At 37.1% G+C, this 26,422-nt stretch overlaps 1 protein-coding gene across 4 annotated transcripts in view; it reads left to right on the top strand.

Annotated features, from left to right (window-relative positions):
- The window catches only part of CEP95 (centrosomal protein 95), a 40,921-nt gene that overhangs the window by 9,043 nt on the left and 5,456 nt on the right, over positions 1-26,422 (top strand). For 2 of the 4 annotated variants that reach the window (XM_032870823.1, XM_032870824.1), the window contains 10 exons: positions 894-999; positions 2,848-2,963; positions 8,312-8,431; positions 8,997-9,190; positions 12,099-12,211; positions 12,373-12,502; positions 13,090-13,243; positions 23,897-24,036; positions 24,867-24,953; positions 26,023-26,152. In XM_032870823.1, coding sequence (XP_032726714.1) covers positions 894-999; positions 2,848-2,963; positions 8,312-8,431; positions 8,997-9,190; positions 12,099-12,211; positions 12,373-12,502; positions 13,090-13,243; positions 23,897-24,036; positions 24,867-24,953; positions 26,023-26,152 — 1,290 coding nt within the window. Of the gene's footprint in view, positions 1-201; positions 388-893; positions 1,000-2,847; positions 2,964-8,311; positions 8,432-8,996; positions 9,191-12,098; positions 12,212-12,372; positions 12,503-13,089; positions 13,244-23,896; positions 24,037-24,866; positions 24,954-26,022; positions 26,153-26,422 lie in introns of those variants that run through there. The other 2 variants (XM_032870825.1, XM_032870826.1) reach the window with 2 other exon arrangements.

Raw genomic sequence — 26,422 nt, 5'->3', positions numbered from 1 at the left:
ATACAGAGCAACTTTTTCCTGTTACCTGAGCTAGCATTATCGCTTACTTAAACTGTAAGGACAAAAAATTTGAAGGGAGGTCTTGAGTCAGTGCTGCATTATGCCCCTCATTGTTTGAAGCTCTCAAAGCCTCAGTTTTCTCATGTGAAATTCTTTCATGACTATAGTTGAAGATCGAATAAGTAGATATGCATAAATTTAGCCCTCAGTTTAGCACTGAGCCAAGCTTGAGTAATTGAGTAAATGCACAGTGAATGTTAACTAATATTATTAAAACGTTTGTTGAATATAGCAATAGAAAAAAATGAAGGTGGATGTTCAAAGAAGGAATCTCTAGAAATGTATCATAGGAGGTTCACCCACATACCTCCTGAAATTACCTTGCTAGTGAGTTCCTGCCACTGGTGAAAGTCTGTTTCCCTGATATGTTGGGGTAGAAGAAAAGAGTGATCATCTTAAGGAAAATTCTGTCAAATCCTTGAAGTAGTCTTACTCTTAGGTTAGGGGAGTGATAGTTTTGGAGCCCGAGGTAGGCTAACACAGTCATGTTGTTCTGAAGCCGCAACCTAGTCCTCTTACCTCAGACATTCCTTACTGATAGAAAGGTGTTTACAAACAATAGAGAGTGAACCTACCACCTAGCTTAAAAATAAAACACTGCTAATACAACTGCAGACCCTGCTTTTAAAGAAACACTTTTGTTGTTTCTTTGTTACCCAAGTAATATGCTCATCACAGGTGATGATTTGGTTCTTTCTAATTTCATGTTCACAAGAGCCCAGTTTACCAGGAGAGAATGAGGGTGCCTTACTGTTCTTACCTACCTACCGCAGTATAAAAATAGCATTATTAATTTGGGGGATTTTGATACTGTTTTTGTCTGTTCTAAACAGGTGAAACTGGACAGAGTTTTAAAGAATCCCATCAAGGAGAACTTTTGGAAGAGCCAGAAAGTACTAAAGAATCCAAGTCATCATGGAAAAGGGTTTCTTTTGAGAGGTAGCACTCAGTGTCTATGAATTTAATGATAGCAAATTATGCTTTTTTTCTACTAAGAATTGAAGTGGCACACAATATACCAGAATAGCAGCAACAAAACAAAAAACAAAAAACTAGTGTAAAAATTTTACTACCTTCTTATATTTTAAACCTTCCTGAGGGAGTTTTAAGAACCATGAGTTGTATGTACTTAATTCTCAGTATTAAGCACCTGCTTATTTTTAAATTTTTCCCTAGGTCATCAAAACAGTTTATGTTCCTTATAGAAAACTTGGAAAGTACAGAGAAATAAAAAACAAGCAGAAAAAAAAAAGATGAACTCTGCTATTCAAAACTGAATAAGTACTGTTGATGTTTTGTTATACTTTAGGTTTTGGTTTTTTTTTTACTATTTTGGGGTTTTTTTGGATTTAGTCATATTGTTTATATAATTTTTGCTTTTTGCATTTTAAAGTTTTACACATCAGTAGTCTTCAAGTTGTTAAAATTTTTGTAATAATTTTTGATCACCATATAACAGACCATTCATCTGTGTGCTTCATAATTGTCTAAAGCACTCCTCTAAATTGGAGGTAGTTGTTCCTGTGTTTTTTATGGTTTTTAAAAATGTGATACATACTTTTATCTATTCTGTAATCTATCTATTCTTTACTCTTCATGCTATTCTTTAAACTCAAAGAGAATGAATATTATAAGGCTATTAAAAGCAGTCGCTTTCCAGAATGTGATGGTTTATACACTCACTGGCAGTATAAAATTATTGGGTTACTGCACCCTCAAATCAGTATTGTTAACAAATATCAGAGTTTGTTTTATTTATTTATTCATTCATTTATTTATTTTTTAAGGTTTTATTTATTTGACATGGAGATAGAGAGTATAAGTAGGCAGGGCAGCAGGGAGAAGGAGAGGGAGAAGCAGGCTTGATCCCAGGACTCTGGAATCACGACTGGAGCCAAAAGCAGCCACTTAACCAACTGAGCCACCCATGCGCCCCAGCAAATATCAGTTTTAAAATTTCTGTGACTTTTATAGAAAAAATACAATGTCATTACAGGTTTGATGGTAGTTATAACTAGAGGTTGAATATGATGGTATGACTTTGTTTTAAATATCTGATTCTCCTTTTTTTTTTTTAATGGAGTTGCTCTGATTTGAAAATCACAGGCAGCACTTTCCTTTTACATATAGTACATTGTGGAAAATATGTCTTGAAGGAGACCACCAAAAGATGAATTTCCTGACTTTATTATTATTATTATTATTATTATTATTATTCTTAAAGATTTATTTATTTATTTATTTGACAGAAATCACAAGTAGGCAGAGAGGCAGGCAGAGAGAGAGGAGGAAGCAGGCTCCCTGCCAAGCAGAGAGCCCGATGCAGGACTCGATCCCAGGATCCTGAGATCATGACCTGAGCCAAAGGCAGAGGCTTAACCCACTGAGCCACCCAGGCACCCCTGACTTTATTTTTTATTATTAGATTTTTTAAAAAAAGTGCAAAAGTGAAACAACACAAGAATATTTAGTTCAAAATTAATACCCTACCCAGACTCCACTCCCACACCCCTAGAGTATCCAATACTTATTGTTCTGTGTGTGTGTGGATTCTCCTACACATTTAATCCTTGACACTTTTAATCCTTGACTGATATACGTCAAAACGAAACAGACAAGCAGCAAGAAGTGATAAGCAGTAGAAGAGCGTGTCTTGCCCTTCTGTACATAACAGTGAGCAGTCTAAACACCCGTAGGCAGACTGTTTGGAGGAGCTCTCGGGGTCCTTCTCGGGAGGGGCCCTCTGTGTTTAGGCTGGGCCCCAAGTAAGTAAGGGAACTCTTTCAGGTGCTCCTTGTCATCTGAGGCTTTGGGCCCCTCTTGGGATGGAGATGAAACAGAATCCACCGGTGAAATAATTAGACTGGGAGACACGGCACACACCTTTTCTCTCAGAAGTAATGGTAAGTTGTTAGATGACAGTTATTGTTACTCAACATATAACTATGAAAATATAAATAGTTATACTTAGGAATGTTTATAGTTGAGGAGAATAGAGAGAGCTGTAACTCGATAGAATTGAATTTCCAAGAGCATACCACCATTATCCTAACTGTGAGCGGTTACCTGAAATCAGTCAAGTAGGAGTCATAGGCACATGGGCAAACAGGTGGATGCAAGTTTGTCATGTAATATGTGGGACTTGATACTCTAGGAAGAGACTTCTGGATGCAACATTCAGATTACCTAAGTGTAGTTTCTTAAACTGGGTGACACACTCCTTTCATGGTTTCAGCCAGCAGGTCTGTATATCCGGCGGCAATTTTTCTGCCAGGCATCAGGCCACATTTCTAACAGTCTGCTGCTCGTATACAATAAATCTGAATATCTCTTAGACCCCTTTTGAGCCTCCCACTTTGCTGTCCTCACAACATTCCCTGTCCTGCCTACCTTAGTTGACATGCTCTTTTTCTGGCATCATTTTGTTTCTTCTACTGGGGTGCTCTTCCTTCCTTTCTATTCCTGGCAAATTCACCCTACAAAGCCCAGCCTCCCCCATGTGTCTCACTCAGGTTCTAAGGTTCTGTATTTCTACGGTGCGGCCCTGTGTCCTTATTTTGGTAATAGCATTCCCATGTTGCATTGTTAACTTTGAGTATGTATATTAGGTACACTGCGTTTCAGGGACAGTAGCCACATTATATTCATTTAGCAAATATTTAGTGCCTTCCCTGTGTTAGAGTGGTAACCAAAAGAGACACAAATCCCTTCCCTTGTGGAGCTTACATTCTACTTGTGAGGCAGCCAACAAATAAGACAAATAAGTGAAGTATATAGTAAAATCATTCATATTTATCTTAGTATTCCAAAACTTTGCAAAACACCAGGCACACAATAAGTTGGGGGGGGGTTTAATGGTAGAATAGGAATGCTAGAGAGGAACTAATTATATTAAGTTGGGAATCAAGTGGCCAAATTTTTATGCAGACTTTGCTACTGGCTGTGTGACTTTGGACAAGGCCCTTGTCTTTCTTGAGCCTTAGTTTCTTAATGTGTTAAATCAGAGAATTCAACAAACCATCTCTGAAATCCCTTTCAGCATTAATACTTTTATTCCAAAGAGTAAACACTGAATTCCAAGGAATCAATGCTCAAAGAACCTATGTCTGGAAGGTTAGACAGTAGACTAAAGACGTACTTGCTACTGGGAGGAGCAAAGTAAGGGAATGACCAGAGTGAAGTGTAGGTGATAATGTTTCTGGAAGGAAGAGAGTCCGATGGATTGACAGAAGGTGGAAGGGATGGTGATTTTAGAAATGGTGTGTTCTGTGATAGCAACTACCACATAAAAAGGTTGCATCTGTAAAAAGTGAATTATTTTCAGATTTTAACTATTCAGAGTATAATGCAATTAAGGCAAAAGGAAAGGGTGAAAGAAAAGCTAGGATAAGGTATTTGGGTTTGAGGTCATAAAGGGCTATGGTAACTTCCTCTTATATTTGGATCTAAGTTATCAGGTAACTGTCACCATATACATTCATGGGTGTCTATTTAGACTTCAATTCCTAGGCTGTGAATCATTTTTTTAATTCAGGTAAAATTGACATGTAACATTCTTAGTTTCAGATGTACAACCTGATGATTTTATGTTTACATATATTGTGAAGTGATCATGACATAGGTCTAGTTAACATTTGTCACCAGGGAGTTGAAATTCTTTTTTTCTTGAGATGATAACCTTTTTTTTTTTTTTAAAGATTTTATTTATTTATTTGTCAGAGAGAGAGAGCGCGAGAGTGAGAGCGAGCACAGGCAGACAGAGTGGCAGGCAGAGTCAGAGGGAGAAGCAGGCTCCCCGCCGAGCAAGGAGCCCGATGCGGGACTCGATCCCAGGACGGTGGGATCATGACCTGAGCCGAAGGCAGCTGCTTAACCAACTGAGCCACCCAGGCGTCCCGAGATGATAACTTTTAAGATCTGTCCTACTTGTATACTGTGTTCCCCTTACCTATTTAACTAGAAATTTGTACCTTTTGACCATCTTCAGCCATTTTTTCCTACCAGGGCCACCCCCCCCTTTTTAATGAAATGTTACATACATTTATCATATAGGTATACTTATATAATTGAATTTTATTAATGCTTACAGTAGACAAGTTCAGAATCTTCCCAGTAATAAAGCACTATGTCCTTAAAACAATCTAAAAATTATAGGGAGAGATTTGAGTGTGTCATTTTCAGTCTGACAAAAGTTGCAGATGGTAACTAAGCATGAGATTTTAGGAGAAATTTCATCAGAAATAAAGAGATTGAGTTTCTTGGTCATCCAAGAAACTAAAGAAAAAGTGGACCTAGGTAAGAGTGAATTAGCCTGGGGTCAAGCTGATGACAAATTCATTTTGGGTAGTAGAGAAATTGTGGACAATGTTAATGAATTTTGAACATTAGATCTCAGATGCTCTTCATGTGAAATAAGAAGTTATGGAGGGAGATGGACATATTTTAAACATTTTGATGTGAAAATGCCATGTTGCACTGGATTGTGGAAAAGCAAAGCCCAAAACGATGTCTTTGCTGGTTTTTAAAAGACAAAATGAATGTCAGAAATTTTAAAATACACAGTGTCTTGGAATAAATTGCATGGAGTTTGGGATCTGTGCAAGGTGAATATTTCTGTTTGTAGTGATTATGTCTGTTGTTCATTTGGTAACAGTGAGATTGGAGAGTACACATACCTTCAAAGTGAGGAATAAGTTTATGGTGAAGTCTTTCATTAAATTGAAGAAGACATAAATAGTCATTTGGAGAGGGGGCAGTCCTAAATCCATTTTGTTAGTGAAGAGTACGTGTACTGTATAGTTTCCGAAGGAACAAAGTGGATATTCAGAAATATTTTAATACAGCTCTGTGTGTAATACTATAAAGCTGATTAAAAATATTAAGCATTTAAAAATTAGACAAAACAATTTGACCTATAAATCTTTTTATGATGGTATCAGCCAAGATTCCTAGCTCAGAGATGTATTCCCCATAACAGTGTCCTGCAATTCTAGCACCTCTTTGTATGTGAGTGTGTTCCAGTAACGCTATTTACAGTGGTTCCTGACTGGCTCAGTCAGTAGTGTGTGTGACTCTTGATCTTGGGGTTGTGAGTTCAAGCCTCACATTGGATGTAGAGATTACTTAAAATCTTGAAACAACTTTTTTTTTTTTTTTTTTACAAAAACAGTTGGTGGGTCAGATTTGGACGTTGGCCCATGGTTTGCCAACCCCTGACCTACAGAAAACCACTGTTAACATTTTGATTTCTTTCCTTACAGATAAATAAATGTGTATCTCATGTGTGTATCTTTTCAAATGTAATCATAGAGTACATATTAGTAATTTTTTTTTAAAGATTTTATTTATTTATTTGACAGAGATCACAAGCAGGCAGAGAGGCAGGCAGAGAGAGAGGAGGAAGCAGACTCCCTGCTGAGCAGAGAGCCCGATGCGGGGCTCGATCCCAGGACCCTGAGATCATGACCTGAGCCGAAGGCAGAGGCTTAACCCACTGAGCCACTCAGGCGCCCCCATATTAGTAATTTTTTTAATTGAAGCATAGTTGACATACAGTATTACATTAGTTTCAGTTGTACAACATAGTGATTTGGCTACTACATGTTATGCTATTCTCACCACAAGTATAGCTACCATTTGTCATCACACATTATTATAATACCATTGACTATATTCCTTCTGTTGTACCTTTCATCCCTGTGACTTAGTCATTCCATAACTGGAAGCCTGTATACCTTTCACTCTACTTTACCCATTTACCCATTCTCCCTACTTCCTCCTGTATAGAAACCATCAGTTCTCTGTGTTTGTGGATCTGTTTCTTTTGTTGCTGTTGTTCATTTGCTTTGTTTTTTAGATTCCATATGTACGTGAAATTGTACTTGTCTTTCTCTGACTTATTTCACTTAGCATCATACTCCCTAAGTCTCTCCATGTTGTAAATGGCAAGGTCTCATTCTTTTCTATGATGAAGTAATATGTGTGTGTGTGTGTGTGTGTGTGTGCGCGCGCGTGTGCGCGCGTGCGTGTACGCATACGTGTACACCACATCTTCATTTATCAGTGGACACTTGGGTTATTTCCCTATCTTGGCTATTGTAAGTACTGCAATTGGGATGCACATGTCTTTTCAAATTAGTGGGGGTTTTTTTTTTTGGGTAAATACACAGTAGTGGAATTACTGAATCATGTGGTATTTCTATTTTTACTTTGTTGAGGAACCTTCATACTGTTTTCCGTAGTGGCTGTACCAATTTCCGTTTCCATCAACAGTGCACAAGAGTTCCTTTCTCTTTACATCTTTGTCAGTGCTTGTTATTTCTTGTCTTTGTCAGTATAGCCATTCTGACAGTTATAAGGTGGTATCTCATTGCGATTTTGATTTGCATTTCTCTTGATAATTAGTGATGTTGAGCACCTTTTCTTGTGTCTGTTGGCCATCTGTATGTTTTCTGTGGGAAAACGTCTATTCAGGGCCTGTGCCCATTTTTTAATCTGGGTTTTTCTGGTGTGTTGAGTTACATCATTTTTTTAAAAATATATTTTGGGTATTAATCCTTTATCAGACATATAACTCGCAAGTGTCTTCTTCTTTTCAGTAGTTTGCCTTTTCACTTTGTTGATGGTTTCCTTCGCTGTGCAGAAGCTTTTTATTTTGGTATAGTCTCAATAGTTTATTTTTGCTTTTGTTTTCCTTGCCTGAGGAGACCTGTCGGAAAAATGTTACTAAAGCTGATGTCAAAAAGATTACTTGCCTGTGTTTTCTTGGGGAAGTTTCATAATTTCATGTCTCACATTTAGTTGTATAATACATTTTGTGGTAATTTTTGTGTATGGTGTGTTGAAGTACTCCGGTTTCACTCTTTTGCATGTAGCTGTCTACTTTCCTACATCATTCATTGAAGAGACTCTTTTCCCATCGTATATTCTTACCTCCTTTGTTGTAGATTAATTGACCATATAAGCATGGGTTTATTTCTGGGCTCTCTGTTCCGTTCTTTTGATCTTTTTTCTGTTTTTGTGGCACTTGTTTTTCTAAAGAAAAGTAGTGTGATATGAATCTTCTAATTTGTATTAGTGGTTCTGGATCTTCCCTCTCATAGTTACTAAAAGTAATGGGTAGTTTGAGCAATCAGACACAGTTCAGTGATTGTCATTTGTGAGATTTTTATCCTCTGGGTACAGAACTCTTGGTTTTTAGTATAATAATTCAGCAACAAAAAAATTCTACCTTTAATATTTTCTTTTCTAGGTGCCGAAGGCCCTAATGAAATGCAGACCCAAAAATCCTCAGCCGTATCGTATGAAGAAGCGTTGCACCCTCCCTTATCTAGTTTTTTGTCCAAGAACAGAACATCCTTTGTTGAAGACAGTGAGTAGTAGTAGTGTGTTGTTAGTGAGTTAGAAACAATAGTTAGTTCCTGGAACAATTTCTGTTGCTATTAGCCTTTTTACAACTAAATGTTGTAAACATAAAAATGTTGTTGCTCTATACTTTATATGATTCTTTTTGGTTTTACATGATCATATCTGTAAATGTTTGCTATTAGTTATAAGCTCTGATTCCTTAAAATGTTTTTTGGTTGCATGTTTTACATACATTGTTTTATTATCTAATGTTTTCTTAAAGACTTTAGTACAGTATGAGTCTCTAATACATTAATATATGAGTTGGTGGTCTTCAGATTATTAAGGAATGATAAAATACAGTAATTTGAAAAATATTCTCATTTCTTACTGTTCTCTCTGGTATTTTACTTAGTATTACATAAAATCATTGTTAATGTCTAACAAGTTTTATAACCTTGGACGAACCATAATTTATGTAGCTATTCTTCAAATCAGTTAGGTTTTTAGTATCTATAGGTATGTGTATATATTAAATGATGTATTTATTAGAGTTTCATCTTATTGTCCACTTTATTTTTGCCAACCAGTGGAAATTCCTTCTGTGGATGTGATTCCAAGTGCTAGGAAGCTAGGGGAGCCTATTCGATCAGCTATTCCTTTACATCCACCCTACCACCCTTCAGAGCCTCGAGCACCCTGTCCCATAGGAAAGGAATACTTGCGTTCAAGTCACATCTTCCCTGCCATGAATTCTACTGGAGAGGACACAGCATTTTCTGTGGTAAGTGGAAAAGCTTGCTTATAATTAGATAGAAGTCTCTAGATTTAAGGAGGTCTCTGCTAGAATAGTAGTGAGGGATACCCCACTAATTAGAACACCGTACTTCTGAAATTTTACCTCTGCATATATCTACATGTTCTGACTCTAAGGCAGTAGGGATGATTGTATAAAAAGGCTAATATTAAAAGCTAATGTGCATTATGTGTTTATTTTGTGTCATGCACAGTTGCAGATATTATACAGGTATTAAATAATTTACTCCTCACAGTAGCTATGGGGTAGGTATGATTTTTATTTCCCATGGGCAAGTTGATATAAAGAGATTAAATATTTTGTCTCAGGTCGTACACAGCAACTGTAGAGTCAGGATTTGAACTTGGTATTCTGGTTTTAGAACCCATATTCTATGTCCTTAGTTAAATCACTTAAACTTTTGTAAGTATAAGAAACTATAGGGGCACCTGAATGGCTCAGTTGGTAAGTGTCTGCCTTCAGCTTGGGTCATAGTCTCAGAGTTCTGAGATCGAGCCCCATGTCCAGCTCCTTGTTCAGTGGAGAGTCTGCTTCTCCCTTTCTCTCTCCCTCTGCCTCTGTCCCTGCTTGTGCATTCTCTCTCTCTCTCAAATAAATAAATAAAATCTTTAAAAAAAAAAAAAAACAAGGGAAGGGATGCCTGGGTCAGTTAAGTGTCTGCCTTTGGTTCAGGTCATGATCCTAGGGTCCTCAGATCAAGTCCTGCGTCAGGCTCCTTGCCCAGCAGGGAGCCTGCTTCTCCCTCTGCCTGCTAATCCCCCCTGCTTGTGCACACGTACATACTCTGTCTCTGTCTCACCCTAACAAATAAATAAAATCTTAAGAAAAAAAAAGTATGAGGAACACTCATTCATATTCCTATTACAGTGTGGACTGCTATTAATACCTTAGCCTATTTGCTTCCACTATTCTTTGAAAAAAAAAAAAAAATCCCTTTTTGGTTTTTTTGTTTGTTTGTTTTGTATTGTTTTGTTTTTAAGATTTTATTTATTTATTTGACAGATAGAGAGTACAAGTAGTCAGAGCAGCAGGCAGAGGGAGAGGGAGAAGCAGACTCTCCGCTGAGCAGGGAGCCCTATGCGGGGCTCGATCCCAGGATCGTGACCCGAGCCGAAGGCAGCCGCATAACCAACTGAGCCACCCAGGCGCCCCAAAAATCCCTTTTTGTAAAGTTATCCTGTCCCTATCCTAGAAATGAACAGCTAGGGATATGCAAAAGGTAAATTTGTAAACAATAATACATTTGCGTTATTAAAAATTCAAACAGTGCATAAAAAGTGCAAAGATGAAATAAAGATCATTAGCATTAGGTGGCTATATTCTTTGAAACATTCTGTGCATCTATTTCAGATAGGAGGGTGGATAGATAAAAGGGATCATAGGTTAATGGTTACACTTGGGAGAGTTTTAGGGGAGGATGGTAGAGCTTTTGATTGCTGATAATATTCTATTTCCTAAACTGAGTGGCATGTAAGTGGGAATATTCATTTTGAAATAATACTTGACCAGGACATTTAAACTTCAATAAAAATTTTTAAAATGTGATTGTATTATAGTTGTTACTTACTAAAAAGTGTTTAATTTTACTTTGGTAGAAGAGAAACGTAAGTGAAATTGAGAGATTCTTAAACACCAAATGCTTCTTCATAAGATTTCCTCTGAGATTAAGAAATAAATTATTAAATGAGGCGCCTGGGTGGCTCGTCTGCCTTCAGTTCAGATCATCATCTTGGGGCCTAGGATCAAGCCCCACATTGGGCTCTGCACTCAGTGGGGAGTCTGCTTGGGGATTTCTCTCCCTTTCCCTCTGTCCCTTCCCCACTGCATCCCCCCACCCCCTGCACACTTGCACCCTGCTCTCTCTCAAATAAATAAATAAAATAAATTTTTGAAAAAGAAATTGTTAAAACCATTGAGTTTATATTCATATTTTAGAAGATTTTATCTTTATTTCAATTTTGGACAGTTTCTGCTGACTTCTTAATACCAAAGAGAATGATTTTAATACACTTGTGATTTATTCATTTTTTTCATTGTCCACGTGTAGCTGTAGCCCCTAAATTTTCATATTTGAGAACACCTCACCTGCCTTTATATTTGAATGGCTTCCTGACCCAAAGTTTTTAACTGAGTACAAGTTTAGAAACATTTCTCTTCCGTTCCTTTGGTATTAAGGATCAAGAGAGTATTTTGACAATTTTTTTTTTTTTTTTTTTTGAGAGCGAGTGAACATGAGCAAGGTGTGGAGGGGGAGGAGCAGAGGAAGAGGGAGAGAGAGCAGCTTAAGCAGGCTCCAGGCCCAGTGTGGAACCTAAAGCGGGGCTCAGTCTCCTGACCCTGAGATGATTTGAGCCAAAATCAAGAGTCAGACACCTAACCAACTGAGCCAAGCCAGGCACCCTGACAAATGTGTGTTTTTGTTTTTTTTTTAAGATTTTATTTATTTATTTGACAGACAGAGATCACAAGTAGAGAGGCAGGCAGAGAGACGGGGAGGCAGGCTCCCTGCTGAGCAGAGAGCCCGATGCAGGGCTTGATCCCAGGATCCTGGGATCATGACCTGAGCTGAAAGTAGAGGCCTTAACCCACTGAGCCACCCAGGCGCCCCACAAATGTGTTTTTAAAAAAGTAAAACAGGGGTGGAAGAGCATGCAACTCTTGATCTGAGTGTTGTGAGTTTGAGCCCTGCCTCAGGCTCAAATGTTGGGTGTAGAGATTACTTAAATAAATGAAAAAACTTAAAAAAAAAAAAAAAGTTAAACATGGAGAATAAAGGGACTGAGCTTTGTGCCACAGGTCCTCCACCCCCCCCAATGTTTCTATGTGCCATCTTTTGTAGCTTTTTCAAATCAACTCTCTTTTTTGTTTTTAATAGGAATCATATAATAAAGTTCTCTTAACTTCTAAGTTGCCTAAAGATAGCAAACAGGAAATGTGTTCAGCTCAGATCCAAGGCCCTAGGACAAGGAAGTTTCCCAAAGGAAAAAGGTAACATTATTGCAGTCTGTTTTCAGTCCCTTTGCAAAGGCATTTGAAGAAGGGAGTATACTCTCCAGATTTAGCTCTGAAGACCAGTATGAAATATTTGTTAAAAGCATGCATTACAGCACATTTGGCTACTTAAATGTCACATGGTCATTTTATTACAGATATGAAAGCAGACCTGCAGTCTCATCCTGGGATTCAGTCCTCTCCCAGAGGCCAAGAAAGAGGTTAACAGAACAAGAATTACATTCAGTTTCCGAGAAACTCTCTCAACGGCTCTCTGAACTAGATTGGGCAAGTCTTATTTTTTATCTATATTGAGTTTGCCATAGTTGGTGAATATTTAAGTGATCTAATTGAAGATGAACGCTAAGCTAAGGCACTAAAATTAGTTATGTCTTAGTTACTGTGAAATGTTCCATAAATCAGGCAGGTAGGACATAGGATGAGAAGTCATCTCTTACTTAGCCTTTCATGATATAACCAAATTTGGTATGGATTTATGCTGATTTTTACTTAATTCTGATGAAAACTAATCATTTAAGTGATTACATTAAAATCTTTATTTTAGATACACCTGAGACAGATTTGGTATAAAATTAGATTTTGTGTAAAATTAGATCTCTTGATCCTCACAAATCCAGTATTACAGTTTGGGGGTATCATTGAATAAATGTATTAAATCCTTTTGTGATTTACTATAAAGTTTATTGAAACTGAATAGTCATAACACTGATATATACCTTCAAAAACTAAATATGCATAAGCATCTGAAAGTTATTAGTACCTAATTATGAGAAGAAGCTTTTTAAAGATTCTACTTTTCCAACTTGTATTCTGCTGAAATCAGTGAAAGATGTTGAAAAGTATTTTCTCAATAGATGTTAAAAAGTGCCCTGGGTGATCGAATTAAAGATAAGACTGACTATGAAGAAGACGGTATTGGAAACGAAGAGATGGAGAGTAGGAAGGATGAAACCCTGTCTCAGCACAGTGACAGCATCATGGAGTATGGGCCGAAGAAGCGAAGGCCAGGTACTTATCCCAGAGAAGCCAGGATAAGGATGTCCGAGGGATCCGTTTAGGGACTTCTATTTGTTTATGACTGGGTTTCTTATTTTAAATATTTCAGAAATAAATAAAAGGTGCAAAAATAATACCTATATCTTCACCACCTAAAAGCAGATGCTAGTAATTATATATGCTTTACACCTTTTGAATTTAAAAATAAGAGTTGAAATCCCCTCTGTCCTCCCCACAGTCCATTTTTCCCCACCTTCAAAGAAACAACTCTCTCAAAGTTTATATCTTTTATCCCTGTTTTTATTTTGTTATTTTATTCAGATACAATTGACATACAACATCGTATTCACTGAAGGTGTACAGTATAATGATTTATTTATAGGTTGATTGATATTGATATAAATGATTGCCTCAGTACGTTAGTTAACATTTATCACTTCACATAGTTACAAATTTTTTTCTTAAAATTTTTAAGATGGGATTTTTTGCAACTTCCAAATATGCAATATGTTAACCATAGTCACCACACTGGATATTATATCCCCAGAACTTATTTATAATTGAAAGTTTGTACCTTTTGACCACTTTCACGCCCACCTCTGGCAACCACCAGTCTGTTCTCTGTATCTATGAGTTTGGTTTTTTTAGATTCCACATATATATGAGATCATACATTATTTGTCTTTTTCTGTCCAACTTAATGTCACTTAGCATAAGGCCCTCAAGGCCCATCCATATTGTCACAGATGGCAGGATTTCCTTTTTTTCCTATGGCTGAATAATATTCTTTTAAGTATTCTTCTTTATCCATTTATCTGTAGATGAGCATTTAGGCTGCTTCTCTATCTTGGCTATTGTAAATAATCCTGCAGTGAACATGGGGGTGCATGTATCTTTTAGAGGTAGTGATTTCTTTTCACTACTGGGTACCCAGAAGTAGTGTCACTGGATCTGTACTATACTACATAGTGGCTGCACCAATTTACATTCCCCCTACCAGTGCACAAGGGTTCCCTTTTCTCTCCATTCTCTCCAACTCTTGGTATCTCTCGTCTTTTTTATCATAGCCATTATTCTAAACCTGTAAGATGACATCTCACTGTGATTTTGATTTTGATTTCCATGATGACTAGTGATGTTGAGCCTCTTCATGTACCTTTTTTTTTTTTTAAAGATTGATTTATTTATTTGACAGAGATCACAAGCAGGCAGAGAGGCAGGCTGAGAGAGAAGGTGGGGAAGCAGACTCTGCCGAGCAGAGAGCCCTGCAGGGCTCGATCCCAGGACCCTGGGATCATGACCTGAGCCAAAGGCAGAGGCTTTAACCCACTGAGGCACCCAGGAGCCCCTTCATGTACCTTTTGACCCTTTGTAGGTCGTCTGGGGGAAACTATCCAGTTTCTCTGCCCAATTTTTAATTGGATAGTTTTGGGGTTTTGTTGTTGTTTTGCTATTGAGTTGTAGGAGTTCTTTATGTATTTTGGATATTAATTCTATATCAGATACCTGATTTGCAGATATTTTCTCCTGTTAGGTTGCCTTTTCATTTTGTTGATAGTTTCCTATGCTGTGCAGAAGCTTAATATTGTCCCATTTGTTGATTTTTGCTTTTGTTGCCTTTGCTTTTGGTATCAAATCCAAAAAAATCATTGCCAAGAGCAATGTCAAGTAGCTTACCTCCTGTCTTCTAGGAGTTTATGGTTTCAAAGATCTTACTTTCAGATCTCTAATTCATTTTGGTTGATTTTTGCATACGGTATAAGATAGGTTATAGTTTCATTCTTTTGCATGTGGCTGTCCAGTTTTCCCAGTCCCATTTATTGAAGAGACTCTCTTTTCCCCATTGTATATTTTTGGCTCACTTGTTGTAAATTAATTGACCATATACATGTGGGTTTATTTCTGGGCTCTGTATTCTGTTCCGTTGATCCTATGTGTCTTTTGTGCTAGTACTATATTGTTTTGACCATATAGCTTTGTAATACAGATTGAAATCAGAAAGTGTGATGCCTTCAGCTTTGTTCTTTTTCAGGATCACTTTGGCTATTTGGTGTGTTTTATGGTTCCATACCAATTCTGTGATTGTTCTCTTTCTGTGAAAATACCATTGGAATTTTGAAGGGATCACACTGAGTCTAGATGAATTTGGGTAGTTTGGGCATTTTAACAATATTAATTCTTTAAATCCTTGAGCATGGAATATCTTCCCATTTATTAGTGTCTTCTTTCATCAATGTCTTAAACAGTTTCAGTATATAGGGCTTTTATATTCTTGATTAAATTTATTTGTAGGTATTCTATTCTTTGTTAAATTATCATGCAAGTATAGTTAACATATAGTGTTAATTACTTTAAGGTATATAGTATAATGATTCAGTAATAATGCTGTACATTTCTCAGTGCTTATCAAGATAAGTATACTCTTAATCTCCTCTGTTTTACCCATCCTCCACCCACCTCCCCTCTGGCAACCACCAGATCTATGTATTTGAGTCTGGGTTTTTTTTTTGTTGTTGTTTCTTTTTTTGTTTCTAAATTCCACATGTGGGTGAAATCATTTCTCTTTTTGATTTTTTTTAAGTTTGCATTCTACTCTAGGTCATCCATGTTGCAAATGAGATTTCTTTTATTTTTTATGGCTGAGTATCTTTTAAGCAATTGTAAATGGGATTGTTTTCTCTTAGCATATAGTTCTTAGCATATAAAAAGTAACTGATTTTTGTATACAGATTTTTATATCCTGCAACTTTACTGAGTTCGTTCATTCTAACAGTTTTTGGGTAGGGTCTTTAGCGTTTTCTATAACTACTGTAGTGTCATCTGCAAATACAGTTTTATTTTTTCTTTTTCAATTTCAATGCCTTTTTTTTTTTTTTAAGACTTTATTTTTAAGTAATCTCTGCACTCAACATGGGGCTCAAACTCACATCAAGTCACATGCTCCACAACTGAGCCTGCCAGGTGGCCCTGAATGCCTTTCATTTCTTTTTCTTACCTAATTGCTCTGGCTAGGACTTCCTCTACTGTGTTGGATAAGAGCAGTAAGAGAAGGTAGGCATCCTTGTTATGTTCCTGAAATTAGAAGAAACACTTTCAGCTTTTCACCATTAAGCATAATGTTAGCTGTGGGCTTATCAAATATGGCCTTTATTATGTTGAGGTATATTCCCTTTATACCCAGTTTATTGAAAGTGTTTACCCTGAATGGATGTTGAATTTTGTTAAATGCTTTCTCTACATCTGTTGAGATGATCATATGTTTATTCTTCATTTTGTTAATGTGGCAAATCACACTGATTTGTAGATGTTGAACCATCTTTGCATTGGAATAAATTCCACTTCATGATGGTGTTCATGATTCTTTCACTATACGGTTGAATTCACGGGAGTTTCGGTGGCTCAGTTGGTTAAGTGTCCAACTCTTGCTTTTGGCTCAGGTCATGATCTCAGGCTAGTGAGATCAACCCAGGCATTGGGCTGCATGCTCAGCAGAGTCTGCTTCTCTCCCTCTGCCTCTCCCCCTGCTCATGCACCTCCACATCCACATACTTTCTCTCTCTAAAATAAATGTTTAAATATATACATATACACACACATGTACACACAGTTAGATTCATTTGCTAATATTTTGTTGAGATGTTTGCATCTATGTTCATCCATATTTATTTTGCATCAGTATTCCTCATTATGCCTATAATTTTGTTGTGCTGTCCTGTCTAGTTTGGTATCAGGGTAATGCTGGCCTTCTAAAATGGAGTTTGGAGCTATTCCCTCCTCTTCCATTTTTTTGGAAGAATTTTAGAAGGATTGGTATTAATCCTTCATTTCTTTTTAAAAGATTTTTATTTATTTATTTATGACAGAGAGATCATAAGTAGGCAGAGAGGCAGGCAGAGGCAGGGGTTGGGTAGGGAGCAGGCTCCCTGCTGAATAGAGAGCCCGATGCGGGGCTCGATCCCAGGACCCTGAGATCATGACCTGAGCCAAAGGCAGAGGCTTAACCCACTAAGCCACCTAGGCACTCCAGGTATTAATTCTTCTTTAAATGTTTGGTAGAATTTACCAGTGAAGCTGTCTGGTCCTGGACGTTTTAGTTTGTTGGGTGGTTTTTGACTACTGACATAATCTTATTTGTAATTAGTCTGTTCAGATTTCTGTTTCTTCATGATTAATTCTTGGTAGGTTTGATGTTTTTAGGAATTAACCCATTTCTTATAGGTTGTCCGATTTGTTGGCATAAAATTGTTCATAGTAGCTTATGATCCTTTGTATTTCTGTGGTATTTATTAGTTGTAATGTCTCCTTTTTAATTTCTAGTTTTACTTATTTGAGTAAAATTTTTCCATGATTAAGTCTAGCCAAAGATTTATCTCTATTTTGTCTTTTAAAAACAAGCTGTTAGTTTCATTGGTCTTTTCCCCTTTTTTGGTGTTTGTTTCACATATTTCTGTTCTGATCATTGTTACTTCCTTTCTTACAACTTTGGGCTTCTTTTGCTTTTTTTTTTTTTTTCCCCCTAGTCCCCTTAAGGAGTAAAGTTGGGTTGTTTGAGATCTTGTTTCTCTTTTTTTCTTCCAATTTTATTGAGATAGAGTTGACATACAGCACTGTGTATGTGTACGTATGATGACTGGATTTACATATCTTGTGAAATGATTACCAATAACTAATTAACATCCATTATCTACAGATACAAGAAAAAGCCAAAGTTTATTTTTCCCTTGTGTTGAGAACTCCAAAGATCTACCATAACTTTCAAATATGGCAGAGTTACCTATAGTCATCATGTTGTACACTATATTCCTAGTACTAATTCATCTTATAACTAAAATTTTTTACCTTTTGACCACCTTCATCAAATTCCTCCCCTCACCTTCCTCTGGTAACCAGTAATCCAATATTTTTTTGTATGAGTTTGCCCCCCCCTCTTTTTTTTTAAGATTCCAATAAGTGGTTTCTTATAGGTCTCATGTAGACCCTACATATAAGTGAGATGATACAGTAATTCTCTCAAGGTCCATATCCATGTTGTCACAAATGACAGATTTTCTTCTTTTTTTTTAATTGAATTTATTTATTTGCCAGAGAGCACAAACAGGGGGAGCAGCAGGTAGAGGGAGAAGTAAGCTCCCCACTGAGCAAGGGGCCTGATGCGGGACTCAATCTGAGGACTGGGATCATGATCTGAGCCGAAGGTAACCAACTGAGCCACCCAGGCACCCCACATTTTCTTCCTTTTTAATGACTGAATAATTCATCCATCGTTAGACACTTAATGTGTTCATATCTTGAGTATTGTAAATTCTTTTATGAACACGGGATAGCAGATAATCTGTACCCCAGTGTTTTTGTTTTCCTTGAATATATTCCAGGAGATAAAATTGCTGTATCATATGATAAATTATATTTTTAATTTTTTGAGGAACTTCCATACTCTTTTCTATGGTGCCTGTACCAATTTACATTTCTACCAACAGTGCACAAGGATTTTCTTTACTCCATAGCCTCTCCAACTCTTTTTATTTCTAGTCTTTTGGTGATAGCCATTCTAACATTCTAATAAAGTGGTATTCCACTGTAGCTTTAGTTTGCATTTCTGTAATGATGAGTGGTGTTGAGCACTTCATGTATCTGTTGGCTACTTGTAAATCTTTTAGGGAAAAATGTCTATTCCATTCCTCTGTCCGTTTTTAAATTTGATTATTTGGCTTTTAGCTATTGAGTTGTAGGAGTTCTTTATATATTTTGGATATATATTTGGATATTAACCCTTTATCAGATCTGTAATTTACAAATATTTTTTCACATTCCTGAAGCTTTCTAGTTTGATGTAGTCACACTAATTTTTTTTATTTTGTTGCTTGTACTTTAGGTGTCATATATCTTGTTTTTTAATATATGCATTTATCTTAGAACTGCTTTTGCTACATCCCATAGGTGGGTTTTTTTTTTTTTTTTTGGCCTGTTTTATTAAACAAATGGGTTCTGTTTTATTTTAGAGCAGGCTTGTGTGAATAGGGGGTGGTGGGAGAGGGAAAGAGGGGAGAGAGCATTCCAAACAGGCTCCACACCCAGCATGGAGCCCTATGCAGGGTTTGATCCCACAACCCTGAGATCATGACCTGAGCTGAAATCAAGAGTTGGACACTTAACTGACTGAGACACCCAGGTGCCCACTACATCCCATAGTTTTTGATATGTTTTATTTCCTTTTCCATCTGAAGATTTTTTAAAATTTCTCCTTTGATTTTTTTTCTTTGACTTTCTAGTTGTTCAATAGTATATTGTTTAATCCTTATATATTTGTGAATTTCCCAGTTTTCTTGTAAATGCTTTCTAATTTTATGCCATTGTGTCAGAAAAGATGCTTGATATGATTTCAGTCTTCTTAACTTTATTAAGATTTGTTTGATGGCCTAACATATGATTGGTCCTGGAGAATGTTCCTGTATGCTTGTGAAGAATGTATATTCTGCTGCTTTGGGATAGAATGTTCTGTAAATGTCTATAAGTGTCTGTTAAGTGTTGTATTACTATTTCTCCTTTCTATTTTAGATTTATTAATATTCACTTTACATATCTACATACTCCTGTGTTTTGTGCATACTTAGAAATGTTACATACTCTTTATGATTTGTCCCTTTTATTATATAATGATCTTTGTTTCTTGTTACAATCTCTGTCTTAAAGTCTGTTTTGTCTGATAGAAGTATAGCTACCATAGCTTGCTTTTGGTTTCCATTTGTGTGAAATACCTACTTCACTTTCAAAGTGTGTGTGTCCTTAAAGTTTGAATCTTGCAGTCAGCATGTAGTCGTGTCTGTTTTTTTATCCATTTAGCCACTCTCTTTTGATTGAAAAATTTAGTCCATTGACTTTTAAAATAAGTGTCAGCTTAGTGTTGCTGTTTTGTAATTCCTCTGTTCTCTTGCTTCGTGATTTGATGATCTCCTCTATGCTTAGTCTTCTTTATCTTTTGTGTATCTGTTAAAGGTTTTTGCAAACCTTTAGTAGGTTTGCAAACCTAAAGCCTATATAAAACGTCTTCTAGTATTCTAAGTTGATAACAAATTAGAATGCATACTGGAGTTCTATATTTTTACTCTTCCTGCTCCCATACTTAATTCTTAATGTCATAATTTACATCATTTTACCTTGTGTAGCCATTAAAAAATTGTTATTTTTGCTACTTTTGTCTTTTAACTTTCATGCTCGATTTATACGTGATATACCCGCCAGTTACAACATTAGACTTCTCTGAATCTAACTATATATATTTACCTTTGCCAGTGAGATTTGTACTTTCATATGCTTTCCTATTACTAAATAGCACCCTCTTATTTAAAGAAGCATCTTAAAAATTTCTTGTAAGGCTGTTCTAGGGTAAATGAATTCTGCTTCAGCTTTTGCTTGTGTGGAAAACTATTTCTCCAGTTCCAAAGGACAATTTTGCTGAGTCAAATAGCTTTTCTTGGCAGTTTTTCTCTTTCAGCACTTTGAATATATTGTGCTGTTCCTTTGGGCCTGAAAGCTTCACCTGAAAAATCTAAGGATAGTGGTATGGGGGTTCCCTTGTACATGACAAGTTGTTTTTCTCTTGTTACTTAAAAGATTCTCTCAAATTAAATTTGACTATTTATTTATAGTGAATGTTAGTGTGGGATCTTTGGATTCATCTTATTTGAAAGTTTCTGGGCTTCCTGGATCCGGATGTCTGTTTCCTTTATCCAGGTTAGGGGAGTTTCCGGCCGTTATTTCTTTGAATTGGCTTTCTGGCTTTGTTTGCTCTCTTCTCCTCCTGGGACCCTTATAGTATATGTATTGGTCCACTTGCTGGTGTCCCACAAATCCCTTAAGCTATCTTCACTCTTTTTTATTCATTTTTCTTTTTGCTCCTCTGTCTAGATAAGTTCCACAGTTCTGTCTTTGAGTTTGCTAATCTTTTCTTCTGCTTCATCTAGTCTGTTGATCCCCTGTATTGAATTTTTCAGTTTAGTTACTATATTTTTTAATTATGTGACTGTTTGATACTTTATGTTTTCTCTTTGTTGAGATTCTCATTTTGCACACAGATGGTTCTCCTGATCTTGGTGAGCATGTTTATGACCACCATTTTAAAGTCTTCATCAAGTTGGAGTCCTTATCTCTGTTCCACTAAGGTTTATCTGACTTTATCTCATTCTTTTGTTTAGAATGCGTTCTTCTTTTTCTTCGTTTTTCTGTCTCTGTTGGCCTCTGTGCACTAAGTAAAACAGCCACTCTTCCAGGCTTGAAGGAGTCGTGCCTGTCCCTAGCTCTAGGGTGTCTGAAACCTTTGTGATAGTCCAAACGGCCGCCTTTGTTCCAGCTCCCGACATGTGCCACGGCCCATTTCGGTGTCACTTTGTTTCTCGTTTGCCTGAGGTATAGGAGTCTTCCAGCTAGTTTCTGGATTCCCTTCTGAGGGAATTGTTCCATGTATAGCTATAGATTCAGTGTGTCTGTGGGAGGAGGTGCATTCAGGAGCCTTTGTATTGCCATCTTAAACTGGAACCTTCTCATTTCTGTTTTTACATGGGAACAGCTCATATTTACTTACAAATGATACTGTGTTATTCTGCAACTTCTTTCTGTTAATGTTTTAAAAATCTGTGTTGATATTTACAGATCCAGTTCATTCATTTTTATTAAGTTCCCCTTGTATGAAAATATGTATCACCGTTTCCTCTATTATAGGACATATAGGTTGCAAAAGTGTAGTTATGAAAAGTAGAAACAATGAACAACCTGTAACATGGGCAAAGATTTCTCTAGAATTTTAGGCCACCTGGCTGGCTTAGTTGTAGAGCATGGGACTCTGGATCTCAGGGTTGTAGAGAGCACGGGATTCTTGATCTCAGGGTTGTGGGTTGTTAAGTTCGAGCCCCATGTAGGGAATAGAGCTTACTTTAAAAAAAAGAAAAGAAAAAAGTTTCCATAGGCTCTACATCTAGTAGAACTGCTTTTTACTACAAAAATATATTTTTTTCTCTTGATTGTTTCATCTTCCTCCCCTTAAACTTTCCCAAGTAATTGCTAGGTAAGCCTCACCTAGTAACCTACATGTTTCCCTTCTATACACATAAACATATCCCATCTTAAAAACTCACCGTAAGTCAAAATGTTATTTTCATTGGATCTTCAATGAAAAGAATACATTATGAATGTCATAAAAACATCATTTAAAATCAGTTGTGCAAGTCCGTTTTTCTTAAGATCTTACTTTTTTTATGATTTGTCTATTTTAGAGAGAGAGGAGGTAAGCAAGCCAGTAAAAGGGCTGAGGGAGAGGGAGAAAGCATCTTAAGCAGACTCCCCACTGAGCCTGGAGCAGGACACCAGCTTCCTCTTAGGACCCTGAGATCCTGACCTGAGCCAAAACCAAAAGTTGGATGTCCAAGGGACTGAACCCCACAGATGCCCCAGTCTTATTATTTTTTTAAGTAATCTCAGTGCCCAACATGGGGTTCAAACTCATGACCCCAAGATCAAGAGTTGCATGCTCCACTGACAGACCAATCAGGTACCCCCTTAATATCTTATATTTGAAACGAATTCGAAAGATTTGAATTAAAAGAGTGAAAAAATAAAAAGCTTAGGGAAATTTGAATTCTATGGGAAGGTTTATCTATAAAGATATCAAACTAATTTTCTTAACCTTAGGATTACTCACTTTTCTGAAAAGGCATGGAGTCTCCCTCTACACAACTAGCAGATGCCCAAGTACAACTAAAAACAGTGGAACATAAAACTGTTTATGAAGTGACTTGTTAGATCTCTTAGGCAGTATGGAATTAGGGGTAACTTAACTCCATAAGGAAAAATTGGGACTACTTAGAAAATGCTGAATTATGTTAACCTTTTCTTCTAAGCATGCTGCTTATAAGGGTAAGATGTAGATATACTTATATCCTACCTCCTCAGGACCTAGGTAGGTGTAAAAGGAGAGCAGACATACGGCTTCGATGATTTAACATTTTCTTTCTCCAGCACCACTTCCTTCCACTTAATTCCAATGTTGCTCCATTTTCAACCCAAAGTTGAAAAGAACCTAAGTGCTTTTTTGAGACTGTATACCTTTGTGTGTATTGGTCAGACTAAACATTACAAATAAATACAAATTAGTTAGGGGCACCTGGGTGACTCAGTCATTAAGTGTCTGCCTTCAGCTCAGGTCATGCGATCCCAGGGTCTTGAGATTGAGCCCCACGTCTGGCTCAGCAGGGAGTCTGCGTCTCTCTCTGCCCCTACCCCCACTCGCGTGCATGCTCTCTCAAAATTTTTTTTGAAGATTTTATATGTATTTATTTGATACAGAGAGAGAGAGATCACAAGTAGGCAGAGCAGCAGGCAGAGAGAGAGGGGAAAGCAGACTCCCTGCTGAGCAGAGAGCCCAATGCGTGGCTCAATTCCAGGACCCTGAGATCATGACCTGAGCCAAAGGCAGAGGCTTATTAACCCAATGAACCACTCAGGCGCCCCTCTTCTCAAAATTTTTTTTAAAAAATACAAATTAGTTACAGGAAAGAGTACGTTTAGCACATTCACAGTCATTCTTTTTGGATTTGTTAATTTTACTATTTGATTTCCAACTTAACATTTCTGGCTCTATAGGAACTAATGGTACATGTCTCTTCCATGTTTTAGGACTTTCCACGCATAGAAAGCCACCCTACAGATCTCATTCGCTCTCTCCATCTCCAGCTAACAAAAATACACCGTTCCATATAGAGAGAAAACATCAGCGAAAGCCAAAAGAAACAGATATTCGCCAATTCCAAGCAAAGGTACATCCCATCTTTGACTATGATTGGAAAGCAGGCAATGCCGTTTACCTTCAACCAAATACTACAGTGAATGTCCTGCTGATTAAAGGCTTCAGGTGCATTTAATATTCTCGAACTGAGTGGATGGTAGGAGATTATGTGACATAGTTTTTATGTCCCCCCTCCCACCTTTATGGAACATAAGATTTATACTTGTGATACTCTAAGAAAACTAACCTTGTCAGATATAACCCAGTACTCAGCGGATTCAAAAAGAGTAGATCAGTGTGGGGTGATATTTTCAGAGAGTGCTTCAGAAAGGATGAGAATTGGAGGTGGATTAAAAGTGATAGGCTAGTTGAGTTTCAGGTAGGATTAAAGTGCCAAGACAGGAATGAGAGGAGGTGGTTAAGATTCAATATGGAGAATGTATGATTACCAAGGAAGGCTTTCTGCTGTGGAATAGGGATTTTGAAATGCAGATTAATTTAGAACATGTACATTGTTTGCTATAGTATGTTTTATGATAGTGAAATAGTGAAAAACTGAAATTAATTCAAATGTCTTATAATAACATGTAACTTCCATTCAAGGGACTATGAAAGTAATAAAACCGGAGAACAAAAAAATGGGTTGTGTCCCATTTTTGGGTTATGTCCCAATTACATGTTTGTTAAATATGTTTATAATGTTTATAATATAATATTAAATATATTTAGGATAACAGGGACCCAAAAGGAACTTTAAAAAAAAAAATGGAATGACAGAATCTTAGGTTAATTTTTTCCCCTACATTTTCATTTTTATATGCTTTTATTAACCGTTATGTCATATGGCTTTCTCTGCTCTAGGCACTAACTGAAGCATTTGAAAGGGAACTAAGAAGAAATAAAGTTCAAGAGAATATTGGATCTCTAGGAATAAATGAGGAGGAAACAGTGGGTAAAAGTCTCTACTATAATAAATGCAACTTGATCAGATCAGTGGAAGTACAGAGATCTTTTTAATTTTTTTTTATTTGAAGAAAAACTTTTTAAAAAGATTTTATTTGTCAGAGAGAGCACACGCAAGCAGGGGTAGTGGCAGAGGGAAAGGGAAAAGCAGACTCCCCGCCTAGCAAGGAGCCCCATGTGGGACTCGATCTCAGAACCCTGGGATCATGACCCAAGTTGAAGCAGATGCTTGGTACCAAAAGATACCAAACACTTTTCCTTCCTGCCCAAAACGCCCATCAGTTTTTAAGAGGTTCTGTTCATCAAGGGTTTAAAAGATAGTTGGGGGACACCTGGGTGGCTCAGTTGGTTAAGACGTTCGGCTCAAGTCATGAGCATAGGGTTCTGGGATCAAGTCCCGCATCAGGCTCCTTGCTCTGCGGGGAGCCTGCTTCTCTCTCCACCTCTGCCTGCCACTCTTCCTACTTGTCCATGCACACACGCGCTCTCTCTCTCTCTCTCTCTGACAAACAAATAAAAATCTTTAAAAGATAGTTGGGGCTGACAGGTTAAAGGGGAGTGAGGAGATCCCACTTACTCTGTGCCTGGGTAGAAGAAGCACAAAGCAGACATGTCCATTGCCTTTTCAAAAGGATGGTTACAGAAACTAAGTGAAAATAGGAAAAATGCTTGTGCTGGAATGTTCATGAACAAAACAGGATATAAGATACAGTATGGTTATAATAAACATTATTTAAGAACCTTTTTAGTTTACATGGAAAAAGTTGCCAAAGAAGCCAGTACATCAAAACATTATTAGTGGTTGTATTTAGGGTGTGGGACTACAGTGACTCTGAAACTCAAAAAGGATTCATTGCTTTTTAACATTCCAAAGGGTGCCAAAAGCCAAAAGATGCTTTTAACTCAGATAAACACTAACCAGATTTTAGAAATTGGAAGTAAGGTGTTTGGTTGGGGATTAGTTAGCTATTTTTTTCCATGTGTAATATTTAAGATAATGTATGAGAGAGTTATTAGACTTTTATTTGTATTCTGTTTTATGTCTGCTCCTAAGGAAAAAATATACAGAGAAGCTGCTCATAAAGGAACTCCAAAACGTAGTCAGCCCTGGAAGACTTACTCTAGAAAAACCACAACTCCAAGTCCAAGAGGTGGCTTGCCAAAGCCAAATAAAGCAGTTCCAAGTAAGAACCACAAAATTGTACTTTATGGAAAACTGGCATTCTTTGAAAGTGTGTGCTACATTCCAAGGACACAGCACTGAAAACTTAACATCCACCAGTTAGCTGGAGAAAGTTCCTCTTTTATCACTGCCATATGCTAGATTTCTATAAAGAGAAAGATAAAAGTTGTAAATAAGGCATTTATTTAAAACTCTTAATAACCTTTGGAGGCCCATATATGGGTACCGGAGGCACAAATGGGCAGGACTACCCGCTGCTCCGGCTGCAGCT

The sequence above is a fragment of the Lontra canadensis genome, unplaced genomic scaffold, assembly GCF_010015895.1.
Source record: "Lontra canadensis isolate GAN:19392208 unplaced genomic scaffold, GSC_riverotter_1.0 scaffold41, whole genome shotgun sequence".
Classification (NCBI taxonomy): domain Eukaryota; kingdom Metazoa; phylum Chordata; class Mammalia; order Carnivora; family Mustelidae; genus Lontra; species Lontra canadensis.
This window is presented reverse-complemented; position numbering and strand designations above follow the sequence as displayed.